General features: G+C 32.0%; 1 protein-coding gene across 2 annotated transcripts in view; it reads right to left on the bottom strand.

The window, feature by feature from the left end:
• The window catches only part of LOC129975933 (cubilin-like), a 70,612-nt gene that overhangs the window by 24,812 nt on the left and 19,025 nt on the right, over nt 1-26,775 (bottom strand). For both annotated transcript variants that reach the window (XM_056089230.1, XM_056089238.1), the window contains exons 5-11: nt 25,620-25,745; nt 20,426-20,677; nt 17,456-17,596; nt 16,052-16,312; nt 10,431-10,814; nt 9,057-9,288; nt 6,957-7,105 (exon numbers count right to left, since the gene is read on the bottom strand). In XM_056089230.1, the coding sequence (XP_055945205.1) occupies nt 6,957-7,105; nt 9,057-9,288; nt 10,431-10,814; nt 16,052-16,312; nt 17,456-17,596; nt 20,426-20,677; nt 25,620-25,745 (1,545 nt within the window). The remainder of the gene's footprint in view (nt 1-6,956; nt 7,106-9,056; nt 9,289-10,430; nt 10,815-16,051; nt 16,313-17,455; nt 17,597-20,425; nt 20,678-25,619; nt 25,746-26,775) is intronic.

The following is a 26,775-nucleotide window of genomic DNA, read 5'->3' as shown; positions in this document are numbered from 1 at the left end:
CTGCTTTCATCTTTATGCCTTCTTGACACAAAAATGTCACTGCTTGCTTTAGTAAAGTTTGGGTTAGTTTACCCTAAAGTATAACAGAGTTGATTATGAGCCTAGAAGGATAACAGTTGGTTATAGGCCCAGAAGTTTTAACATGTACCATAGAAACGTTGATTGTATAGAAAAGAGTGATTAACTATCTCTTACAAAAAATAACATGTATGAAGGAATTCTTAATCTTCATTCATAAAAATTGCTTAACCTTAATTTGATTATAAGAATACAATTACTCATTAATGAGTTAAAACTAATAATAATGACACCTTCTATAGTTTCCTGTGTTATTCCATCACACGAACACTACCTATTATTCTTCATTAGAAATTGCAGAACTGATGTTGTTTTTCAAGAAACTAACTGCGTTCCGTCACAAAATACCCATCAGCATCGATCCAGATAACAGTTTTCTAACCCAATCCGATTACACTTGTTAAATTAAACGACAACATAACATTTCACTTGCCTCTGTTACGTAACATTCATTTCTGTTCGAGTGCCCCGGGAAAATAAATCCGCTTATGTGCGCCTATCGCATGGATTAAGACCTTAAAGACGTCATATTAAGAGAGAGAAGTAATGATGGATTGTTTACTCGATGCATCATTTTCGTGACATGGGGCAAGATGATGACAATACACAAAGCAGATGGTTATCGATAACTTTTTAGAAAAAGTTTAAGGTACCATGTACTATATATAATCGCTATAGGATATCGATGCAAAAACACAACAGATATCATCATATTGTCGTTCAAAATTAAACTTAGTAGATTAAAAAAACTCAGTTCTTTGTTTTAAAGAAGAAAATGAATGATACCGCTTATTCGTAAAGAGAAAATTATATTCGGACACCCACCCACCCAACACACAAAATAAACGTTACATGATATGAGCTCATGCTTTTAAAAAGTTTATAAGGAAGTAATAAATACTTCAATTCAGATCCTCTAGAAAAATAATTCTGAAAATTTCACTATTTTCATTCCAACACAACTATAAACAACATTTCTCGTTCTTCCAAAACTACTTATTTCAAAATAAAACCTTAAGTGCCTTTCACTACGGTGTGAAATTTTCACCCTGTGTCAAAAATCACCCTGTGTGTGAAATTTTTTTTCACACACAGGGCCATATTTATATTTAGTTTTACAGAAATTCAATTCTTTCAAACAATAGCACCCAATTCTGAAGGCATGACATTTTGTAATTTTCAGAAAATGATTGATGAGTTTTAAACAATTGAAATTTTTCAAATCTTGTTGCTCAATGAAAATTCTCGTTTTTATAATATGTTTGATGGTAGAAAAAAATCTTTGAAAATAATTTTTATTTACATTAAAATACTTTAAAAACCAGACAAAAATTATGCATTTTTTATAAAGGTACAATAATTTTTTTACTAGTTTTTAAATCTGTAAGTTTAACATTTTTAACAGAAACACACAAATATTTTAAATATTAAATAAACTCACAAATACCTAAAATATCACTGCTCCAAATCACTGTTATCATTGTTCCAAACCTTTCGCTGTTCTATTTCCATGTGTGTGTGAAAGTGAGAGGAAAAAATAACTGATACTTGAAACATATATTCCGTTTAGTTTCAAGCAGAATTTCATTCGGTCTTACAGTTGTAAAAAGGATTTTTGAAATATTTAATTAAAAGGCAGATACACAACATTCTGTGCCAGCTAAGAATTTACGAGGGTTGGAAATTTAATAGTGGCAACTATTTATTTCCATGTAATACAAAAGTGATTCATGTTACCATGTTTTACAGTCCTTCAATATAATCGCCAGCATTGTGAACAACCTGTTTCCAATTATGTGGAAGTCGCAGAACACATGTAGCAGCGCCTGTTCTGTTGATAGTTCGAATGGACCGGTCTACTGCCTCAAGAATCTCGGGAACAGTTTTGAAGCGATGCCACGAAGTGGTTCCTTCATCTTAGGGATTAATTCAAAGTCACAAGGACTTAAATCTGGAGAATATGGTGGATGGTAAAGTACTTCCTAGCCCCATCGATCGAGCAAATCAGCCACAACTTGCGCTGCATGCAACCGAGCATTTTCATGCAAAATGATAGGAACGTTCTGCAGAAAGTGTCACCATTTTTTTTCTCAAAGCTGGTCATAGATGGTGCTCCAAAAATGAGCAGTAATACTGCACATTGACGGTCTGCTATGGGGGAATGGTATGCGTTAGGATGACATCATCACAGTCGTGCACGAGAAGCAGCATTGCTGGGGTTCTGAAGAAATTTCAAACTTCATGGTGACCCGTAATGACGCCATTCGTTTGAATGACTTTTCAGTTTTGGCTGGTACAATCTAGTCCAAGTCTTATCCAGCGTAATGATGCGGTGTAAAAAAAAACCTCTCCTTCGCGCTCATAACGCTCCAGGTGGATTCGAGCAGTATCGTATCGTAGCCATTTCTGCATTTCCGTCAAATGATGTGGAACCTATCTTGAAGCAACTTTTCTCATGCCCTGGCGTTCCTTCAGAATGTGCAGCACAGTCATATGCGCAAATCCTGTCTGTGAGTCAGCTCACGAATGATTTGGCATCAATCACTTCCATTAGTGCGGCAACAGCGTGCACTTCTGCTTCGCTAACACTGGGATGACCTGGCTGATGCATGTCTGCCCCATTTTGGCGTCCTTCATAAAAGGCTTTTACCCATCTTGCAACAGTTCTGTAAGGTAAAGCAGAATTCCCGCAAGCCTCTTGAAGCCCTAGATGACATTGTCGTGCTGTACGACCTCTGTCACATTCAATTTTTATCCCACTTCGTTGTTCTTGTTTAAAAACATCCTGACAACACTTACTTTAGACCGCAAGCTAATACAAGGATCTGTTCTTCGCGTCACTCCGCATGCGCGTGACGTAGGAAGGACGAGTCTTTTTGCTGAGAGGTCAGGTAGGTATGTAGCTAACGTGTGGTATACGTGACATTCTTTGGTTTTGTTGCGGTGCGTTTTCACAGCAGTGTTGCCACTATTAAAGTTCCAACCTCCGTATATAGAGTTAAATACATGAATAATTAAAACATTATGTAGTAAAATAGGAAAACAATTTCTGCATGTGGACAGTGCAGAATCATTAGATTTTGACAAAATATCCTCTTTTTAACAAATGAAACAAAAGCTTAAAAAGTAAATTAATTACTCCTCTTTAAATACTTTTTTTTGAAAGAAAGAGAAAGTAGAAAAATTCTTAAAATTGATTAAAAATATCAATTAGGGAGAATTTGAACATGCAAATAAAGAGCATTGAGCTATTTATATTATAAAGAAATCTTCTTGGAAATAAGAATCACTTTTTAATTTTGCAATTGCTCCAAAAACTTTTTTAAATTGCTTTACCAATATTAATTGGTAATCTTGGGGTTTTTGCTATGTCAAACTTGATGCACCTAGAATACAATTTATTATCTATTTATAATGAAATAGGCAAGTAAATGCACGCATTTGAATTTCTATTTAATCATGTTTTATGATTCCAACAAAAATAATAATTGTTCATAGAACATAATTGCCGTTTTAACCACTGAAATGAAAACTTAAATGAAAAAAATATTTATAGAATGAATGATGTGTTTGCTATATCCATATGTTGAAATAGCTCCTATATCTTTTTTTTTTATATTCTATTTATTTTGAATCAATTTGTCTAAAATTTTAATTTCTGGAGATATCTCATTAGTACAAAAAGTTTGGAGTTGCAATTGGAAAATTTAAAGATACTCAAATATAAATATGCAGACAACCCCTAACCTATTTTTTTTTTTTTTTTCATAATCAAAATATTTTCAGAAAAAATACTTGTATCTGAAGCGAATGAACAATGAATTTGGCAAATATTTTGTAATCTCAGAAAATCTAGTCTGCCTTTTTCATATGAACCAATCAAGAATTAAAAATTTCCTAACTTCCAATGTAAAATTATTGATAAATAAATGCCTCTTAGAGAAAAAAGTTCCTTAGAGGATCATCTTTTGATAGGAATGGGTGTTCGAATTCTGAAGTACTAAAGGACCTGATCTCCTTTCGAGTCTACCTTTTTCTCTATTTTCTCATTTTTGTTTCAACTTGTAGCCTTCAACAGCAAGCAAAGGAATTATCCATAATAAGCTGCTACTATTATTTTTCTGTTTCTCAAGACCGTGCTTCTAACAGCTGGGGCATTATTGATCACAGTATACTCATTCGGCGGGAAATTTAATCACTTACATCCTGCTTATTACAAACTGCTTGGGGTCACGCGGAAGAGGTTTATTTCTGCGGTTTCAATTGTTGATGTTCCCGAAAGTGGTTCTGGCTCACACCAAAGTGGATACCGAGGCTTTGAGTTTCCAGAGCCTACAAATCAGGGGAGGTCATTGCTGTGATACCCGAATCGTAATATACATTTCATGGGTTTTTAAAAAAAGGCACAAAATCGGTACTACTAACTCAACAAAATAAAAGTGCAAGTGGAAGAAATTGCCAAGACATCTCGCTTCTTTCTCTATATGAGAATAGTTAATCACAAATGTCTCCCTTCGCGATTCCTATGGGTCTTGATAAGATTAGTAAAAACCTTATTTCTAAAGAAACTTACTTCAGAAGATTTTTTATCTAAAACTGATCCTCTTTTCAAGTACTTTTTTTTTTTCAAAAACCTACCTATGGCAATTACTTCTCATAAATTTCTTAATTTCCATCGTCGAATTGTTTTTGATGACGAAATTTTATCTTCTTCACATGAAGAAATTGTTAATGGCCTGTCCTTTTAAGTAACCGACACCATTCTGACATTTTTTTCTAAAGTTCTTGTATTCAGTATTAAAGCCTTATGTATCATATGTTCTATATCATATGTATATGGGTTCCTATATATATGTATAATATCCCCAGATGCTTGAAACATCTAATTTTGGCGACTCTCAAAGGATCGACTTTAGAGGATCATTCTAAATCCTGTTGACAATATAAAATGACAAAGAAAACCAAGCTTAGGAATTTACTTCAAGTCCTGTACCAAGAGAAAACAAAAGAAAAAAAATTAAGAAATCAAAATTAAGGAAAAATTTACTTATACTCAAACTAGGAAGTTGTTTTCTTCAGAGATTGTAACATCTTATAGATATATTACAAAAATACCTAAGCCTTCCATGCCTACTCTGACTTATGAACTTTGAACTCAAATATCCTGGATAGCATAGCATCTTATAGCATATTCTGTTTTTAATGAATCCCCAAATGGGTTTCGAAAATAGCTATCATCAATTTCAAAAACTTTATCATCTTTACTTTGAATTAATTTCTGAACATTCCTGTTCCACCATTTGTTTGGCCCAATCCGTTTAAAGTTCCTGTACTCTCGAAGCAGAATGTATGATTTCAGCCTACTTATTCAACTGAATCAAAAAAGGAAGCAAAAATTAATGAATATATCTTAACATGATAATAAGAATGTTCAATAATAAGAAATATGAATGTTCTCCCTACAAAAATAATGAAGAAATTCAGAATGTTCAATTTCTCCCGTCAAAAATCTCTAGGTGCGATATCTGAAACTGATGCTGACTGTGAAATCAACAATTTTTCAGGGGCAAGTGATGTTTTAAAAAACAACGCTAGAGAATCCCTTTAAGATCTGCTATAAATCTCACAAAATTCAAATACATTTTGCATTATACCCCATTAACAGAAAAATATATTATTTCCTGGTTTGAGTGGGAATAATCGAAAAATATATTATTATCTGACTTGAAAGAAGAAGAAGGGAAAAAATGCGTCTGAGGTGAAATTTGAATTTAAGATTCCTTTTTCGTAAACAGTATGAGCTATGAAGAAAACATTGATATCAAAGTTATAGAGCACTTTCGATTGCATTCAGATGCTTACTTTCTCAATGAATGCAAATTAATTCAAAGAAAACCCCACAAAATCCATATTTCTTTTCAAAATTCAGAGATCATTTCTTCTTCTTCTTTCTTCTTGGTAATTTTTTCAAAAATATGCCACAATTTTCAAAATTGGGAGATTACAAGTAGACTGTAGTTTCGCAAAAAGTCCCGTTCGAGGATTAAACGAATCGGAATCGTTTCCATAAAGGACCCCTGCAAGTGCTACAGGCAGGGAACATAGACAGATTTATACATAGTGCAGTTTTGTCACTGAAAAACCCAACAGTGTTCCTTGCAGACAATGATGTGGGAGGATGAAGTTTGTTCATAATAAAGCGTATAACAGGCAGAGCCTTTCTTACTAAAAACCCTTCCCTATGAAACTTTTCGCCAAAATTTCAGGATGTTTTATGCTACATTAGTGACAATTGTGCCAATGCATCAACTACCATATGGCAGAGCATAAAGTGAGAGTTACTGTTCAATTTTTTTATATGGGTGTTGGGACAGCAAAGCGGATAAATGAACCGAACGACAGATAAGAGCTCCATCCTTTCCATTCTGTAACGATTCACGACATTACAGTTCCTCAAGTCAAGACCAAACAAATGCTCTTTTAAAAAGCCATTATTAGTTTTAATAAGCCCTATTATCTTATCACTTTAAATCGAAAACAAATGCTCTTTTAAAAAGCCATTATTAATTTTAATAAGCACTATTATCTTATCACTTTAAATCAATGAGACTCTATAGTGATCTAACTGACTTTAACTGCACATCTTTTTGCTATATTCGAGATAGGAATACAAAAGTCTGAATTTTGCAAATAGATTACATTATAATTGGTCTTTCCATGTGACGAATAGATATTTTATAGAGTCAAAGTAACACTTTTATGATTATAGCTGTGGATGTTCTAAAATTAACAAGGGGAGATTCACACTTTAAGTGGGTACCTTGAATATTTTTATATAAAGTCAGAAGAGAATTAAAATTGGAAAGAAAATTTCTTACGCGTTGTATTTAATGACAAGGCTCCACATAAGCGTTCTCCATCCAAAGCCAAGTAATCTCGACTGCATCCAATGCTGGCCTCCAAATCAAAACGGATAAATCGAATTCTCAGTTGACAGACAGCCGCTGAAACCTTTCGGATCACATACCTGAAAAGGAAATTAACTTCATTTTCAGAATTTAAATATACCGCAGGATATGCCATCTTGAAAGCAAGGATTTTACCATCCAAAACTAGAGAAGTTCCAGAATTAAAATAAAATACGACATTTTTACCGAAAACAACATAAAAATCAAGAAAATACTTCTATTATGTTTAGAATCATATACTAAATTTTTTCAAGATCTTTGGGCTAAAAATAAGCAAACTACAGTAAAAAACATTTTTCTAAAAATTTTCTGTAAGGACATGAATACCGGTTAACAATCGTTTCAGAAGCGTGGCCATCATATGCTTCAGCTACATACAGAATCAGTGATCTGTCACTCCTTTCGAGAAGCGTTTCTTGTGTCTCCTGAGAACTGATCAGTTGGCCAGTAAGAAATTGGCATGCAGAAGAAAAGAAGACAGTAGCAGCCGAAAAGATTTTTAAAAAAAATCTGTTACATCTTTAGGGTTACGAACTGTTCGGGCTCAGTTGTAACGGCAGTTGCTAAGCTTTCTGCTTTGGGCAATCGAATTACGTGTAGTGACCACATATAAAACGATTCTCGTAGCCGATCCCACAGTTTCAGGAAAAGTTCTACAGATCTGATCGCATTCTGAAATTGGAAAGAACTCACCCTTGGGATTTTTAACTCGATATGACGAAACTCACAGCTGCCTAGCATTGTGATGTATGCGATCCAACAAACACTCTGAACCACATCTACATGGTTTCGGTTTTATATCTAAATAAAGCCAATCTTGAAATGGGAAATGGGAAGAATTTCTATGTACAAAGTATAAATAAACTATTTATACTTTTTTCAGAATGTCGCAAAGCCAAAATTGGGCATTTAAAGAATCTAAAAGAGTATATTAAAGAATAGACATTTGAAAGAATAAAGATATTTTGTCAATGTTAAAGCGAAGAAAATTGCTTTATTAAGATTTTTTTTCATTTAAAAACAAAAATGCTCAACATTTTTTTAATGTTAAACTATGTGCGCAAAGGCATACAAAAACTTTTAATGGATATTATTCACTCAAACATGATAAAGAAAGGAGTATTAACATTTCCCCCAAACATTCGAAACTCATGACAATTGTATGAATAAATACTCTCAAAGAGGTGAAAGCTTCGAAAATTATAAAAAATGCATCATTTCTTGCACAAAAATATCAAATACATCTAGGATGGATGGATTCTGAATAAACAAAGAAGGCCCGTACCAAAATAATTATCTATTACTTCCAAAAGGGAACGTTTAAATAAATTAAACCTAATTATCTAGAGGTGTTATAAAAATGTTGTTAAATGTTTCATTAGGACAAGTGCGTTAAACTTTCTGACTGCTATGGGTCATAGACCTCTCATATCACAGCATGCATATTTTAATTACTTCTAGAAAAAATTAAAGGACATTTGAGATCTAGCTCTAAAACTCGTAGCACGACAAAGCTTCAAACTTGGTTTGCCTGTATTCCCACTATTTTTTAAAATTTAATCTTATTTATATATTAACAATAAAGAACAAAATGAAAAATATTTTGATTACCATCGTAATGTGTGAGTGTATAAAAGCACTAATTAAAACAGTGAAAAGCAATGCAGTAAAATATGATTTTGTAAATAGTTTAAAATTAGGAAAACAATTATGAGAAATAAAACTTGCATCGTTAAAAAGCTTTTCTTTTCGTTATAATTTTTATGTGGTATAAAAATAAATTTTCTAGGATAGCATTTAATTTAATTTTTAATTAAAAATTTGAAAACGATTTTGATAAGATCTTTTTTTAGTGAGAACTTATTATGAAAATTATGAGCCAAATTTGTTAGCTCTATGTCCAGTACTCTGGGTGTTTTGATCGATTTTTGGATTAAACGCCATTTTACCAATTTTATACTAGCTTATAAACATTGGCATATTGGAAAGAAAGAAAGGACCCATTCTAACCTGCAGTTAAGGTTGGGCAGGTAGTTGAGAGGGTAGAGCTCGCTACGAATATCGAAAGTGAGAGCTTCCAATTCCCGATCACAGGAAGCCGTGTTCCCTCCACCCCTTGCCGTCTCTGCGGCGACCTCTGTACAGGGCACTTGCCTCAGGGCTAGCAGAAATCCCGGAAATGTGTACCACGCATCGGTGCTGAAGAAAAGTACCTTTTCGGGGGTCCTGAAATCCAGCGTCCCTGTGAAAAAGAAATCGAAATTAAGAAACATTTAAAATAATGATGTTGTCACTAGTTGAGAATTATAGCAATCAAAGTCCAAAAATTCATCATCTGAAGAAAACAACGGCTTATGCGTCATCTTTCCTGTATGACAAGGGATTAATTTAGATGCAATTTAGTGATCTCAATTCAAACACCGAATCAAAAAAATTTCCAAAAATCGAATATTTTCTGTTTTGATAAGCCGTTTCTCAATTCAATCGTAGTGGCGAATCTCAGCAATCGATATAAAGCGAAAAGATTATACGTATCACATCAGATAAAAAGACACGTATTGTTGCTGATTTCGTTTCAGCAACAATACGCGAAACGATTCGTATAATGATAGTGTAACTACGTGTTTTGCTTCTGATCTAGAAGTAGTTTGAATGAAAGTATTTGAGTATATAATGTTGGAGAAACGCAAATGGTCACAAAAATTCACTCTCTAAATGGTGTGATTTTCGAATGCAGATAGACGATTGATGTCAAAGAGAAAGAATAAGAGGAAGATTTTTAAAATTCAGAAACTCTTCTTTTGATGAATTTAAAAGATACTTGGTTGCTTATAGTAAAAACGTCGATTTGAATGAATTGACAATCACATAACATACAAAATTTGGTATGTCGATTAAAATTTAATAGTAAGTTGTTTTGTGCTTCCTTCACATCAAATTCTTAATCGGAAAACAAGACGTGCGTCAGATTTTGATATCAGATTAGCGCGAGATATTTCAATCATTCAAGTGAAATTGCTATAACTCTTTTGATAGTGTCTATAATGTTTCTGTATCAAATACAATTAATAATTAATATGAATCAAGGTTGGTTATGATTGAATTATACGACAACTGAAGAATTAGGAACTGTTTAATCATGTTCTTATTCGCTCATTTTTGTATTTTTTATTGCACCTTTCAATATCTCTTTATTCTTGAGCACATGCCATCGAGATGCGACATTCCTGCAGCCACGAATTTTTGCTCTACAGTATTCTGAATAAGAATATTTTATGAACTTATACCTATCTCCACAAAGAGATGAATTTCTTCATTCTTACAATCCGTTGAGTGCTTACAATGCAAATCAACATAAATATTTCGATTTTATCACTCCCTTACTTGAGATGCCTTGAAATTTGTCCCCACAAGCCCTCCACCCGCCGTCCAGTTCCAGGTAGTCGTTGTAGCATCCGGGATTTCCATTCTGCAGCTTGAAGTCTAGGAAAGTAACCTTCAGCTGGCAGATGTGCTCCCCTTGTCGATGGACGGTGTAGCGACATCGTAGGTCGTTGCCATAATCACGGGGATAGTTGGGACTAGTCACTCTAGCCTGAACATCCCACACATGGACATCGCAAGAGGACGGAGACCCTGGTACGATGGGGGGAGGAGAAATGGTGCCGCAGTCTAACTGCCGGACATATAGGAAGAATCCAGGACGAGGATTGATGGAATCCGTTTTGAAACGGAGGACTTTTTCAAACGATAGAAAATCAGTGGTTTCTGGAAAGAAAAAAAATGTAAGAGTGATTACGAAATAATTTTTAGACTTCAAAGATTTTATAATTCTGAAAAAAAAATAAAACTTTTCAATACTATTCAAGAGAACAGAAAAATACTGCTTTTTACTTTAATTTTTCATTTTTCCTTGTTAATTCAGAACCAGAAAAGCCAATTCCTTCTCATAACAGTATTCGGCCGATGAGCTGGAGGCGATGAGTTAGTGCTCTTTTTAGGCGTCCCCCCCTCCAATGTCTCAATATCTTTTTTTGGGGGGGAGGAAGACATTTTGCATTGAAAGCAACAGAGAATGAATTCCATAACCTTAAAACTGATGCATTTGCGGACATAAACAAAAGCCAATGTTTTTAGCAACTATTGGATAGATGTAAAGGAATGAGGAAATACAGAATATGTGTAACTACTCGAGCAAAATTCAAATTTTTATGTTTCCTAAAAGATATATTTTTTAATTTTCATATTTATAATACAAGGTGCGGCAAAATAAAACTCGGACAAAGTTATTGTATTATAGAATAGTAGTTCAATTCTCATTTCTTTTAATTTGTGTTCATTTCTTTTTGTCTGCCACTTCAATTACAAGATATTTTATAGTATATCTTTTAGTTTACGTTTTTTTTTTTTTTTTTTTTTTTTTTTACAATGTTAAGCAAAAGATCTGCTATTTTAGAGCAAGAAAAATGACAGTGTGAGATAGTTCGCTTACTTAATGAGTCTGAGGCAATCTGTTGTTTCAAAAAACTTGCCAAAGGTGGTCGGCGTCCAGAAAGTGAACGAAAACGGACGGTGGATGCTTTCAATAGGAGCAAGGCCTTCAAAACGCGAGAAATAAAATCCGAGAGTTTCTCTGAGAAAGATTGCTCGTGAAATGGAAATAAGTGACTGATCAGTGTGACAAAAGACTTGTCCCAAAAAGGAACAAGACTTGTTTCAAAAAGTTCAGCTTCTCACTGAAGAAAACAAACAGGTGTGGCTCCAAAAAAGCCGAAAACTTTGGAGACGGGCCGCATGTCTGAGCTGGGGAGATTTCTTTTCATTAATGAGAAGCTCTTTATCATTGAACGAGCTCATAACTCCCAAAATGATAGGATCTGGTCTGTAGACATTCCAAGCACCTCGGCTATTGTTGAACCTCGCCAGCATCCTAAGTCGATCTTGTCTAGGGAGGAATTTACGCAAGCGGCAAAACACCTCTGTTTTTTGTTGATGGATAGTTAAAATGAATTAAAAAGTACACCAACGGGATATTCTAGAAGCCGTTATGCATCCAAGAGCCAAAATGCACTTCAACAAAGTAAAGTGGACGTTTCAACAAGACTCCGTAGCAGCTTACAAGGCCAAACAGACACTAGAGTAATGCAAGGCGATTTTCTGGACATGATATTATCTGGAAAGTGGCACAAAACCCATTGAATCCCAATCTTATATGGTTCATTTTGGATTCTAGAGCTTGCACTAAACCATACAAAAGTTTGGACTTTTGTATGGTTTATACAAAAGTTTGGATCACTTCGACGGGAATGGGATAGATTAAAGGTAGAAAATTTGCGGCTCATTGTTGAAAATTTCAATAAGCGCTTGCGCCTCTGTATCGCTGCGAAAGGCAGTCACTAAGAATCCAGTTGAATTTATTTACCAGTAAAAGTCAACCATTATTAGTATTTGTTATATTTTGTTTAATTTATTTATTTTTAATAAAGTTATACTAAAAATGGTTTGTGCGGGTTTTTTTTGCCGCACCCTGTAATATTCAAATACAAACTAAAACCCGATAATTATTTCATATACATAATTACTCTGTATATGAAAGTATCAAACAAAGGGCAAACTCGTTATTCTCTGCATTTACTTTTGATTAAGACTATATAATGAAATATTTTTCATAAGTTCGAAAGGGATGTGGAAACGCAGTCGATATAAGTTTGGAATTTGGGCTCTTTTCGTCTTTCAATTCAAATTATGGATATTTCCAAAATTTATTATTTCTGAATTTTTATGTGAAACAAGTTGGTCTCTTTTAAACGATACATTACGCACATTCGGAAATACATTTTCATCAGTTCCCTAAAATGTGTGAACTGGTAGTTATTTACCGATTGTATAATTATGTTGAATTATAACTTCTTTCCAAATGACTGGGACATTTATTCTCTTAAAATGGATTGAAATTTTATTCTGTAATAAAAAAAAAGTGCAGATATATTCATTTTGAACTTTATCAAATTGTTGTTCAATTAAAGTGAAAGTTAAGAATCATTTCATGGTTTAAAGTATTCATATTCACTGTCCGGTATCTTCATTGTATTCAGTTGTCAACTAAATCACGTATCTTCAAAATGCTGACGTGGACTTTCAAACTAAACTTAAGCATAAAACTCTGCACGAAATATTCCAGTAGCAGAATTTGAACTTACAAAGGTATTTCGTGAAACTTTCTATATCTCTCAAGTCTATAAGGGTTATCATAACAGTGAACAGTTATGATAATCCTTACTTTTAATTAAATATATGCTATCGAAAAAAAATTCCAAGCAAAAAATGGTTATAATAACTCCTTGACATTCATTTTTAAAATAACGTTAAAGAACCTTTCTTAAAAAATATTTATCATTCATTTTATATATTTTTGAGTGCAATATTTGTAAAAATCTATCTAGATAGCTGTGATTTTTTATTTAGAATAGTTGATATTTCATATGAATTAACATAGTTTTGGTAAATATAAAATATCTAATATGTTTTAAATCCATTTTTTAAAAGATCAATCTTTTAAAATCAATTTTTTAAAAGATTGAACTTGAATGTCACTATTACACGACTGCAAAAAAATTTGCGCTTTGAATTTACTTCTAAAAATTATTTGGATCATAGGATGGAATGTTCATACATTTCCAAATATTAAAGTAGGAATCTTTATTATATTAATAAGTCTTTTGTTCACATTATTACAAGAAATTTATTCCAATGCATGGAATAAATTTCTTGTAATTTCTTGTAAATTTCATGCATGGAGTGCATTCTCAGGATTTTTTTATCCTGTAATCGTAATCATTTGAATTTTTCCCATAAACTGACAATCTCGAAAATTTTGAAGCTCTCATTTCGTTTCATAAGAAGCAAAGATAAGGGTCAAAAAAGGTGTGTGTGTGTGTGTGTGTGTGTGTGTATGTGTGTGTGTGTGTGTGTGTGTGTGTGTGTGTGTGTGTGTGTGTGTGTGTGTGTGTGTGTGTGTGTGTGTGTGTGTGTGTGTGTGTGTGTGTGTGTGTGTGTGTGTGTGTGTGTGTGTGTTCATTGTCATTTTATTAGGTTCTAATGACTCTTTGAATGTACTTTTAACAGCCTTTATTGATTTTCAGATCTTCTTGGGATATTTTGAAGTAGATTTCCTTAATTGTTTTTTTTTTTTCTAATCGCATCTATATGCCTTTTCATCTGTTCATGTCCCCTTTTTTTTTCTATTAGTATGCAAGAAGAGGAAACAGATTGTCCAAAATGAGATGAGATGATTGAAAGAAAAAAATGGGTTGGGGACCCTACATAAGAGAAATTCGAGCAAAGGAGGAAGCGTTCCGGTGTCCGTTCACCTTATTGTTTTAAATTATAATTACTATTCTCAGTTTAATTTCGTCTGATCATATCTATCATTTACACGCCAAGCCAACGAGTACACACACACGCCAAATACTTCGACTTTCACTTCAATCTACTAGTTTAGATTAATGACGGATCGAGATATTTTGAGAAAGTGCACATTGTGAGACGCCTGTTTTAATAACTAATCCCTTTTCTTTCACTTTTATGCGGGTTTTAAAATAATATTGTTACAAAAATTATTAAAATATATGTTTTGATCTATTTATTTTTCAACATGGATAACATGTGAAAATAATTATAAAAATCTTGAAAAATGACTCATAATCATTAGTTAAGATTTTCTTACAAATAAAAACATATCATTGGTAGGATATATTAAAAGAAATAATACATTTCAAATACAAAATTTATGAATAAACTTTGTAAACAACATTTAAAATATGACGAAAATAACTATTTCGCAGCACTTGTCAAGTGGAATAAAATTCTTAAATATTCCAATATTGTTCCAATAAACAATAAAAAAATTATTAATTATATTTTAATTTGTTTGATGATGATTTTTATAATTAAATGTAAACATTCATGAGTTCTAATCTATATACATATAAAGATGAATGCGTTTTTTGTATTAAATAATTCTACCATTTTTGGCCATCTGGAAGAAAATTTAGAATGCGAGTTCTTTACGGCAAGAGTCAAGTGACTGTTAATATTTCAAAACTTAAAAGTTGATAACATTTACTTAAAAGTCAGTTAATCCATTCAATTTCAGTTCATTAAAAAACATACAAGTTTTTGCCCTTTTTTTATCTATATCTCCCCAAAATAGGACCTCTGAAAAAGTTTTTTTCCCCCTTAAAACTAAAAAATACCTTTCTAATAATCATCCTTCCAATATCAGACAATGTTTTCGCTCATTTTAATTCATTTATCATTTGGTTTGAAACACAACATATAATGATGTTTTTGTAATAATAATAAATTTCATTGTTTTATCAAACCATTCCCTTCACATTTTTTTTTTATTATTATTTTTAAGATTTTTTTAAAAAAAAGTCCCTTTCTTTAGGCCTTCACTGCGAAGTCAGATTTTCACGTGAGCTTGTCTTTCGCAATATGTACACTTTTTAATTTGCAGACGCTGCAGTGGTCAGTAAATAGATTTCAGTTCATTCCTATTTTTATGTCTTATCAAATAATAACACAAATCCATTCCGTATTAATATTTGAACAGCCAAGAGAAACTTATATTCGGGGCGGACAAACTGGTTACTTAATACGGCTAGTATTTTGTCCTTCATCGAATTGAAAACTTTTAATTTATTTATTTGGCACCTACGCTAACAATATTTTTTTTTTCAATCGACCTGTCTGCGCCCACCCTCTTGGCTTAAGGGTATTAGACAGCTGTCTAATCCGCCATTATTTCCAATGCTCAGTCCTTTCTCACTGATTTCTTCTCCCCACCTCCAGCAAACAACTTCGTTGCAAAACTTTCCGAAAATCTGAAATTGCAGATGAAAAGGCTAACCACAAAAACTACCTCTTATCTACAAATTTAATTTCTGTAAAAAAAGGGGGGGTTATAAAAATACTCTGAGGATTGAATTTATTGTACTTACTGACATTATCTTCAGGTATGCGGCCACATAATCTTTGCGCATCAAGTTGCAGATAATCGTACACGCAGCCCGGACTGTCCTCTACATCGAAATCCAGGAACCGAATGTCCATTTTACAGATAGATGGTCTGTATCGACGGATGACCAGCTGGCAATCCAGATCGTTGGCGTAATAATTAGGAAATCCAGGGCTTTCTAAGTAAAATTCTTTCTCATAGTAAATCTTGCTGCAGCTACTGGGTAAGCGATCGGCAACCAGATCTGCACAAAGGGAACATCTGTTAGCGTTTGGTTACAGTTCCGAATAATTTATTTATGTTCCATTAAGTGTTCGAAAAATAAAATCCAAAATTTTAGAAGAAAGATAGATTTACGATTTGAATCATGATCATTTGATAATTTTTTTTTCTTCTTACAATGACTTTTTTTCTTGATTTAAAGATATTTTGATTTTTTAAATCAGTTGTCATGCTTTTTAAAGTTGAAATGTGAATTCAGTGTTAGTTATCAGTAATAGTAGCAAAGGATACCGGAACCTCAAAAATTAATAACTTCAATTCGTTTTCTCATTAGAATCTATAATAATAGCCACCAATTGATTTATAGCTTTGAAAAATTTAAAAACTTGAGAAAATTTTAAGGCATCAGAAATTTAAGATATTAATTCATAAAATGTACGATATTTAAATTACTCTGATAAAAAAAATAAAAATTGTATAATCAGTTATCTCGAAAATGTTATGAATCCAGAATCATCTCAAAGTCTTAATAGTTATTAATGAGCTCTGCTAGAATATGTTTATTTGTTTTTAATGGTTTCAACATTCGAAAAAGTACTTTTTAGTATGTGATTTGCAGTCTTCTAATCTATTAAAGAAGAAAGGAAATGGTCTATGGAACGTAAAACTCCTTTAAGTTTCATTTCAACTATGAAATTTTTTAATAAAAATATAAAAAAATAGGACTTGTATTTTTTAATTCATAAAATTTAAAAAAAAAACAATTTCGTGACATTTTTTAGAATTATTTAGTAGTTTTGGTTCTTTTATTATTACTACAGTTAGAAACAATGGAAGCAGATGGCTCTCACATAAAAAAAAAAAAATGCTTCATTTCCGTCATATGTCAACTCCCGTAGCTTTTTTTCTTTAAAAATATAAACATAGGTCTTCCAGTTATTAGTACTTAGCCACCGTGATAATATATCAGTTATAACGCGGATTTACAAGGTATAGTCTTCTTTTTTTACAGAAACCAAATACTAAATTAATAATGCTAAATTAGAGAAAGTTATTGCCATATTCAATGCTTAAGAAGTTATTGTCATTTTCATACAAAAAATAATAAATTACGGCTTTGATTTAATAATTTTCTTCTGAAAATAAATGGACTGAAGATGGTTACCAGATCCTCCAGGCGATCGCACCGGCTCTCCGGGAGGACAAACCAACTGACGGAACAGCAAGTGGAACCCTCTGTCCATTCGTACCGTGTCGGTTTTGTAGACGATGTGGACGTTGCCCAAAGCGTCGAAAGTCACATTTTCTGAAAACAGACAAGTCGCGCATTAGTAGACAATCCATAAGAAAGTGGAAAATTTAATTTCGTTCCATGAATATATGTTTCGGAATATTATTAACACTTTATAGGAAATACCTGGCTTAATTGACATTCATTCAACCATATCTGCTATGGAAGAAGCTTAACACATATACTACTTTATTGAGTGAAAGTGACCAGATATCCCGAAGGAGCTGTGATAATCCTGAGAGTTTAGTACTTGCCTCATATCGAATGAAAGCTTACTTGACATCTTATCTTACTTACTAACTCTTAGTTGACATCCTTGAACTTCTTTATGAATGCAATTAGTTGACACTATTCAAAAAGTTTCATGTGCAGAAATAACAACTTCATTAAAGTCAAAATCGTTAAATCTTCAATTCATATTGAAAATTTATAAATAACAATTAAATTTGAGAAATTATTTTCTGGAAAAATTTCTTTTCAACTATGAAAATGATACCAATGAAATTCGGTAATCTTTCGCCGTATAGATGTGTCCGCCACAATCTACGCATTTAGAATAATTAGAGAAGGAGGGTTGATTAGTTCTTCATTTAAAATTACTGTACTGATTTCGCTATTTTCAGCTTAACCTGAAAATGAAAAACATCTAGATATTTTATCACTGATTCTCTGTTTCCAACATTGTCCATTTTAGGGGGAAATCTTAAAGGCAGTTCTTTACTGCACATTCTCTGGAGGGAAACCTCGGATAAATTCCCTGGTCACAAAATTAAAATAAAATATCTAATGTATAGATTTCACTAATTTTTCTTTCATCTATATATGTGAAAGATTTCTAGAAACGCTATTAACTATCATCTGCTTCCTCTGTCTTCATTTTCGAGAATAAAATGAATGATAAAATTTAATTAGAGTCCCCAACCTTAATAACTGGACTGATTTCATCAATTATCCTCTCCAACTAATTTCCACAGTTTGTAAGCATAATAAATTAATCAAACTGCTCTACCATTATAATGCAGTCTTTATTTGAAATAGTAATTTCTTTTGTTGTGATAAGATATACTTCATCAAAAATAGTCCACTTTGTTATATTAATACCATTAACATAGTCACAGTAGGCTTTTTGTATTGAAAAGATTAATTTATTTTACAATTACTTTGATTAACTACATGTTATCAAGGCAAAAGAAAGCATTCTTTAAAAAATTTTCATACATAAAAAGTTTCGAAAACGATCTAGTGGTTTGAATTAGAGAACTCAATTTACGGCACAAAAAAAATAGCGAATTCAGATCAAAGGTAGAACTGGGGAATTTTTTTTTAGAAAACTTTTATTTCATATTTTAAATATATTGATTAGCGAATAAAATCGGTGAAATTAGATTACTTATTCTGCCTTCCATTTTGTGATATCTCTTGAAATTTTAGGATGTTAGGGAAAGGGGGGTGGAGGCTGGCAACCATTGAAGATACTTCTAGGCATCAAGAGCTTTCAGATTAAAAAAAAAAAAGAATTGATAATGACTCGGTAGTTAGGGCAGGGAAGTGGTTCTTTGATTTTTTTCCTTATTATTTTAAATATATAGATTCATTATTCACAACTCAAATATAAATTGCTTCATTGTTACTATTGTTAATTTGAGTATAGGGTATCTAATATAGCCTTAATTTTTGCCCTGAATAATTTAAAATCTACTATCGTAAGACGAATGCGTGACACAACTGAAGTGAAGTATAGTCGACCTTGCTTGAAATATTGATTTTCTCAAATAATAAATCTTTCAAATAAAAAATGCTTTTTTTGAACTTTATAATGCACGCTCGTCACTTATTTCTTTCAATAATGCGTTAATCAGTAATTGCTTTTAATAATGCCCGTTAATCACTAATTATTCCGTAACTTACTTCATTTCCCTCCACTTTTTTTTTTTTTTTTTTTGCTGACATTCTTACTTATTTAATCAAGATGAATTACTGAGTTTATATTGCACATAAAATCAATGGGCGGAAATGATAACGCCCCTCATCATCAAATGGTATCTGGTCTCAACCGTTTATTGTAGCTGGGCTTGAGCTGATATTTTTTATTCGGTCCTACAAAATGAGATCCATTCGAGGAAAGTCAAAGACCGTGAAGAGAGCATCAGAAACCATTTGTTCGTCGGAATTCCACCACGTTGCAATGGAAATCAACATCCGTATGAAAACTATTCGAAAGTAGGAAGCAATATGAAGAGAAACACGTGCGATCCGTTTCGACAATTCTATGTCCTCGGTGGAGCATCGCTCAAATTTTTTTCTGCCATTCAACTTTATTTTTAAAAATAATGTTAAGAACATAGTCATATGAGATTGCCATAGATCCTTAATGGTCATTTTTCGGAACTGCTATTGCCAGTCAGCATCTGGGCCACCATTTCTTGGCCTTTCAAATTCCTACATAAATTGACATTTGATTTATTTTGTTCTGGATTCTAATATAGTAAATTAGAAATAGAGCATCTCTAAAGCAGTTTTATTAATGTCATAAGCATTATTAACGGTTGACCAGAAATCGATTGTCATTTGGAATCTCCAGAGCAATTACTTCACATTGAACTTCATCATGCCTTTTTGTTGCAATTGAATGCTCTTAATCATATGTTTCTATCATCATACGTTTTCATTTATATCCTTGGCACTTATGATGTTTTTCAATTAAATTAAGTTTCAACTTTTTATGAATGCTACAAATTGTTTATGCACTGACCATTAAAAATGTATATACTCTTTAGTACACTCTTTGTTAATAAAATACTTTCAGCAAGACGTAAGAACATTTCTACCTCTTAGATATCTTACTTCTTTGTCCTCTAAGTGCAGTGCCGCAGAATCGGTGTCCATCTAATTGAACATAGCTTCCAATGCATCCGGGCGAGTATTCGACGTTGAAATCGACGAAGTCCAGTTCCACATGGCAATATCCAGAGTGCCTTCTGCCAATGGTATAGCGGCAGACGGGGTCCCCCAGAGCGTCCTCGGGCGACCGATGGGTGACCAACTCTCCGGAAGGGTCAGTGATGAGGACGTCGCATGCGTGGATGGCAGGAATGGCTGTAACAAAATTTAGATAGACTTAAATACCTTCAACATTCATGAAAGTGCAAATAAAAGAAAATTTTTACATTTCGTTTAATCATACGTTTAAGAATCGATTTAAACATAAATACGGTTCAGTATGATTCCTATCAGTTATGTGAAAAATTGCAAAGGGAAAATAATTTTAAAATAAATATAGCTTCACCAACCTAATCGACTTTGAAACTGAATTAGAGGTTAAAGAAACAAAAAAGATCCCTATTTTCTTGGAGAAGAAACATTTGAATTTGAATCTCCTCGTATTCTCCATTACAATCGATTACCAAATTGGTTGATTGAATGTGCCTTAGAAAAAAACGTTCACTCTGTAGTTGGATAATTTCTTCAGCTTGAATCATGCTAGTTGCTAATAAGATGCATTGAGATTGATTGCATTAATCAGAGAGATTAATTGAGATAATTAAATTGATTGCTAATAAGATTGAATTAAGATTGATTGATTGAATTGTTTTCAAGAATTTTAAATCAAGGAATAGTAATAATAATCATTTTTAAGAGTAAACCAGATTTATGGCCTTATGAAACCTAAATTATTTTCAATGAAAAGAGAGAGAAAGAGAGGCTAACATTTCCTCTGCGTGCATTCACAAATGAAATTATTTCACTGAAGAAATAAACAAGTACAGTTACTTAAGTTGGGGAAATTTTAACCTTTTGAATACTAAATTATTGATAGTTTCATTACAAATATGAAGGGGGGGGGGGGCATTTCATTCCATATAACCCCTATATCTGCAATTTTTCAATATATCATTCTCTTGTTGTGCAATGAAAACGCTAATGTCAAAAATATTACAGATATTCTATTTTGATCAACATTTGCGACATTTTTTCCTCCCGAATTAACGGGTGTTTTCGTTTCAGATGATTCGTGGTCTAGTGCTTTGTGCTAGCGTTTACGTCTCCTCTTGCTTATTACATTCAAAAGTTTGCTCTGAAACAGGAAGTTTTTAGTCCATTAGTTGTTTCAATACACATCTTTCAAAAATAAATTTTCAGTAAGATCTCGGGTTTGAGACCGCTCTGTGGCGCAGGAGCCTGTAGAAGAAAGCGCGGGCTCAAGTGTCGTCCTTATCATTAGACCAGAGTCCAAAATTACAAAGACCTTATTCATATTGCTTCAAAACGAAAGGTATATTTTATATATATATATATATATATATAACTGAGCTAAATAGTTTCAAGGAATGACAGAATCCCATCAATTAAAAATCGAATAATAAAATTAGTTTTATCAAAAGAGAAAGAAAATATTGTTAAGTAAAGTATTTTGGAAATAAAGAGTTTAGAATTTATTTTCCTTATTTGCAGAAAAGCTCTAAAAATAACCACATGGATTGTTCATACCCTTTTCTAGGTTATGCTGCTATTGTTAAGTCACAATAATTTAGATATAATGTCGTATCTATGGCAAAATTCAATATTTTAGCCAAATGCTATAAATGATGTCATGGTTTAAATTATTGCCCATAATAGTATTATACATTATCATTAAACAGAAAGATAAGGAAAGAGACCTTTATTTATTTATTTTATTATGAATAGCTTAATTCATTCTCAGAAAACTTGACCTCCATATACAGACTTAGTTTGGTACCTATATAAATTAATCCCATATTTTATGCAATTTATGTTCCCAATGCCATTTTTCTAATGTTTCTTTCCACTCGAATAAAAAAATGCAAAATGTTACAGCTTTTTCTAAACAAGTTATTTATTACAAATGAATAATTTTTTTCCTGGATTCTTACTGTAAAGGAGACTAATTATTGAAATAAATTATGAAACAAGGATATTTGAAAATGACCTGAATATCAGCACCTTTTTTTTTTCTACTTATAGTTCGAATAAATCAATTCTTTTAATATCTCATCCTGTTTGTTTGAGAGAATAATAATAAAAATGCTTCGCCAAATACCAGAAGAGTAATGAGAGATTTTGGACTTCGCAGTAAACAGTGCCAACATGTATAAAATTCTTTGTCAAACAAACAAACGCAGTATCGAAAAGATTTATGGCCGCATCGTTGAATAATGTATGTTGCCAAAAAATATATAGAATTCTGAAATCCGACAGACAATGAGGAAGAATTGCCATCCTTTTTGGTGATTAATGAGTATTTCTTGCCATCCAAAATCGATTAAAAGTTCTCAACTTTGCCGGGCTCTCTTCCAAAACCTGCGTAGGATTAGACTTGATTGAAATGGATTTAATTACCCGGAAGCCGATCCAAAAAATGTGAATAAGTGCCGATCTGCTGGAAGCTTTTCTAACTTATCCATCCTCACTCGGCTGTTTGTTGAAAAATATTTTAAAAAAATAGGTTTATTTCCTTTATTTTTTGGTGTATAAATATTTATCCTAATTTAAAATTTCCTCCAACACTTGAAAAATACCGTAATTAAATGAGAGAGTACCGTAATACTTTTCTCCTCATTTTGTTGTTGTTGTTACCGAAAAGTAACATTTTCAAAATGTTCAACTGTATTTAGTATATTTTCTCAGGCGCATTAAATGGCAAATGCCATGCGATTAAATGCACTATACGACAACTGCCATTTTGTTATAAATGATAAATGACCTGAAATTTAGTTCGTTTGAAAGTAATATTTATAAGGATGATTACTAATGTGTTAATTATTATCAGCAATAATTTTCCGTTTCAACCATGTGAAACGACAAATGCTTTGCATGTCATTATTCTGGCAACTGAGCTGTTGTACTGTTGTAAAACTGTTTCCCATTCAACATTTTATCAGATTTTTTTTTTGTACTTTATTTTTTTACTTAATTCACTGACTTACTTTAACTTGACCTGCTTTAAAGTTCATTAACGATCATTCTGGCATCTTGTATATTTTGAATTATTGCACTACTAACATATTTCCTCGAATGGGTTAGTCGAATTCTAATAACACTAGATCCATTAAAACAGAAATTTCTTACGTGGTGAATGTGTAATAGCAGTTCCGGTCTCGTACGCGAAATCAATTCCTTGAAAATGAATCACTAATGAGTATGCGCGAGAAAAAATTCGTTGTAACAAAAGTCAGTTTTTTTTTAAAGAACTAGCCGCCTTTGGCAACCAGCTGGTTCACCAGGATGAATGCTCGATGAATTTTCAATTAAACATTTTACGTAACTTAAATCTTAATTGCTTATTCAGTAAAATATCTTTAAGTTTGAAATTTTGATAATCATATAACACATACTATTATCGAAGCCTTAAGACGTTCTGTTCATTGTACTAAGTATTTCTCTAATATTCTATTAGCTCACACAAAGTTTAAATTTTAAATTGAAACGAAATCGGTTAAACTTCAGTTAATAAAAAAAATATGTGTTGAAACTAAATATGCATTTTAAAAGAATGACTGTAAAAAATGGAGTGTTTCAGCATTGAAGTCTTATGGATACTATAGAAAATTTCTTTATAATTTAAGCAATATCTCAAAGAATTATTTAATATAAAATTCTCTGATTCTTCATACAATTCATTTTTCAGTACTATTTTCAAAAGAATTTAAATTAAATAAGTAATATTTTATTTCAGTAAATAAATATATTTCAGAAAACAATTATGAAAACGAAATTTTGTAAAATCCTGTGAATCAAATTCCGTAAAATAATCGCGAAAAATCTAACGTTTCGATTTTCTATGGTCAAATTAGGCCACAAATAAATAATAAATAAAAACATTGAATAACAATTTTAAAACATTGAAAGCATATAAATAAAAAAAAAAACGTCGAATAACAATTTTAGGGCAATCAACAATTTCCTTATTTCAGACCTATCAGCCTTGAGGAATTTTCTTCAAGACGGTCGATGTAGGGATCTAAAATCATTCGTTTATATTAAATAGGGATATTCGAATTTTCATAAGTCAATCAGTTGTAGTATCGAAAACGTATGTAATAAAATATTAGTGTCTTAATAAATAATACTTTATTAAATGTACCCTTAGAACCAAGGATCTGTATTAAAATTTAAAATTCGTAATTCAGCAGAGCATTTATTGACTCAAACTACGTAAAAATAATTATGAACTTCATTTAGACTATTTCTATTAGATGTGTGTTGTACGCACATTACTAAAAGTTTACAAACTAGCTGTTGGGCTCCGATTAAAGTAGATCTCTTACACATTTTACACCATATTTGTCTTAAATAAAACTAAAATCTTATATTAAAAATATAAATATTTTTAAAGTCACATAAAACTCTTTCTTGTGTTGACTCTTTTTAGAAACTATCACATTTCATACAGACTCGTATTGATTGTTACACTTTTCCATGTTTAATTGCAAAAAGAGTTAACTTAATCTTTTAATTTGAACTTTTCTCAACATGTTGCATTAAGTTGACAAAAACTAATTTCTACCACATACGCATTACGTGTTCGTGAAGGTTCAATTTGGTTTTTATTCTGAAGAAAATAAATTGTTGGAAAATATGCTTAAAATATGTTTTTGAAAAATTTATTAAAAATAGAAATTTAGTTATTAAAATATTGGATTCATTGAAAAAATAACTTTTTAAACTTTATGATGATGTAAAATTCATTTTTGTACTGTAAAATTTGTGGAAATTATTGCGGAAAACGCCAAAAATTTCCTTAATTTTTAATTAATTAAAATTTTAAAAAAAATCTCTCCGAAGTGTATATAATCCCTTTCCCGCATGAACCAAGTTTAGTAGCTCTTCGCCCATCGTCTGTCATGTACAGCGCCACTACAGGCACATTCATTGTTATTATAAGTAAAGATAAAGATACATACATGGAATTATAAATCAATGTTTAGTTTAGATACAATATATTTCATTTTATTTTCAATTCGATTTCAAAATTATTTTAAAATCTATTTTGCGCTTAAACATCAACGAGCATACTCACCGTTGAGGTCCTCTTCGCAGATAGATATTTGCTGGAAAAGGATCTGGAATCCCCCTTTTGTGCCGTTGTCATTGGTGCCGAAAACCAGAGGAATGTGATTGGATCCTTCATCAAATGGGTATTGCACTGGCAAAAGTCAATTTGAAAAAAAAATTCAATTTTAAGTTTAATAACATCCTATAGTAAAATCTACGATTACGAAATATAAGATACAAATAATCTACGACTGTCGCGCCAAAACTACAGTTGCTGAAATCTGTCATTTTAGATATAGCTTTGACAGAGCAGATCTTGAAAAGATGGTCAAATGTTTCAATTCACAAATATTTTTGTGTGTATATATAGTTAATTTTTATCTTTTAAAAATAACTGTTGAAATCAGGTACATACGAAATTGTATTTTTCTCCAAAGACTTCACTAGTAAGTTGAAAATTGTAATGCTTTCATTAGTTCACTAATATGATTAATATAAAAGGCTCTGTTTAGTTTTAATGCCATTCGGTATACAAATACTTTATTTAGTAATCAATAAAAATTCACAACAATGTGGGTGATTTTAATTTTTAAAGACGTGTAGAGGAGACTAACTGATTTTCAAATGCAATATATTTTTATAAATCATGCTTTGAGCTTCAGAGACGCAACTTACTGATAAATGCATGTGTTTAAAAACCCTAATTCTGAATTTCTGGCTCGTGATAATCCGCAGAAACAAGATTATATGCCTACCAAGAAGGATGCTCCGTACTTTTTGAGCAAGTAAAATACGCAGTGACTTAATACGATGAAGACTGTATCAAGATTGTGTTCGCAGATTTATGACCTTCCGGTGTAAATTTAGTGCTTGTCATATGACTGGTGATCTACATTCGTGGGTATGTTATAAGAACTCGGGTTATTAAAATGTTTGGACCTTTTGACTTTATCTGTTTTTCTTGCTCTTATTGTCCTAACGAGCCAGCACTATATGCTTCTTTTGCCCAAATACATTTCAATGCAACAGTTTTTTATTTCATTTCTTCTGCTTTTACATTTTTACTAGATATCTAAGAATCACACATAATTTGAGAGAGAAATGAGTCAGAACAAATTCAGAAACGTTAATCAAATGATGTGTATTCAAAAGTTTAGATTCACATACAATTATTAATTGAA

The sequence above is a fragment of the Argiope bruennichi genome, chromosome 1, assembly GCF_947563725.1.
Source record: "Argiope bruennichi chromosome 1, qqArgBrue1.1, whole genome shotgun sequence".
Taxonomy (NCBI): Eukaryota; Metazoa; Arthropoda; class Arachnida; order Araneae; family Araneidae; genus Argiope; species Argiope bruennichi.
Note: the sequence above shows the minus strand (reverse complement) of the source record. Positions and strands in the feature narration are given on the sequence as shown.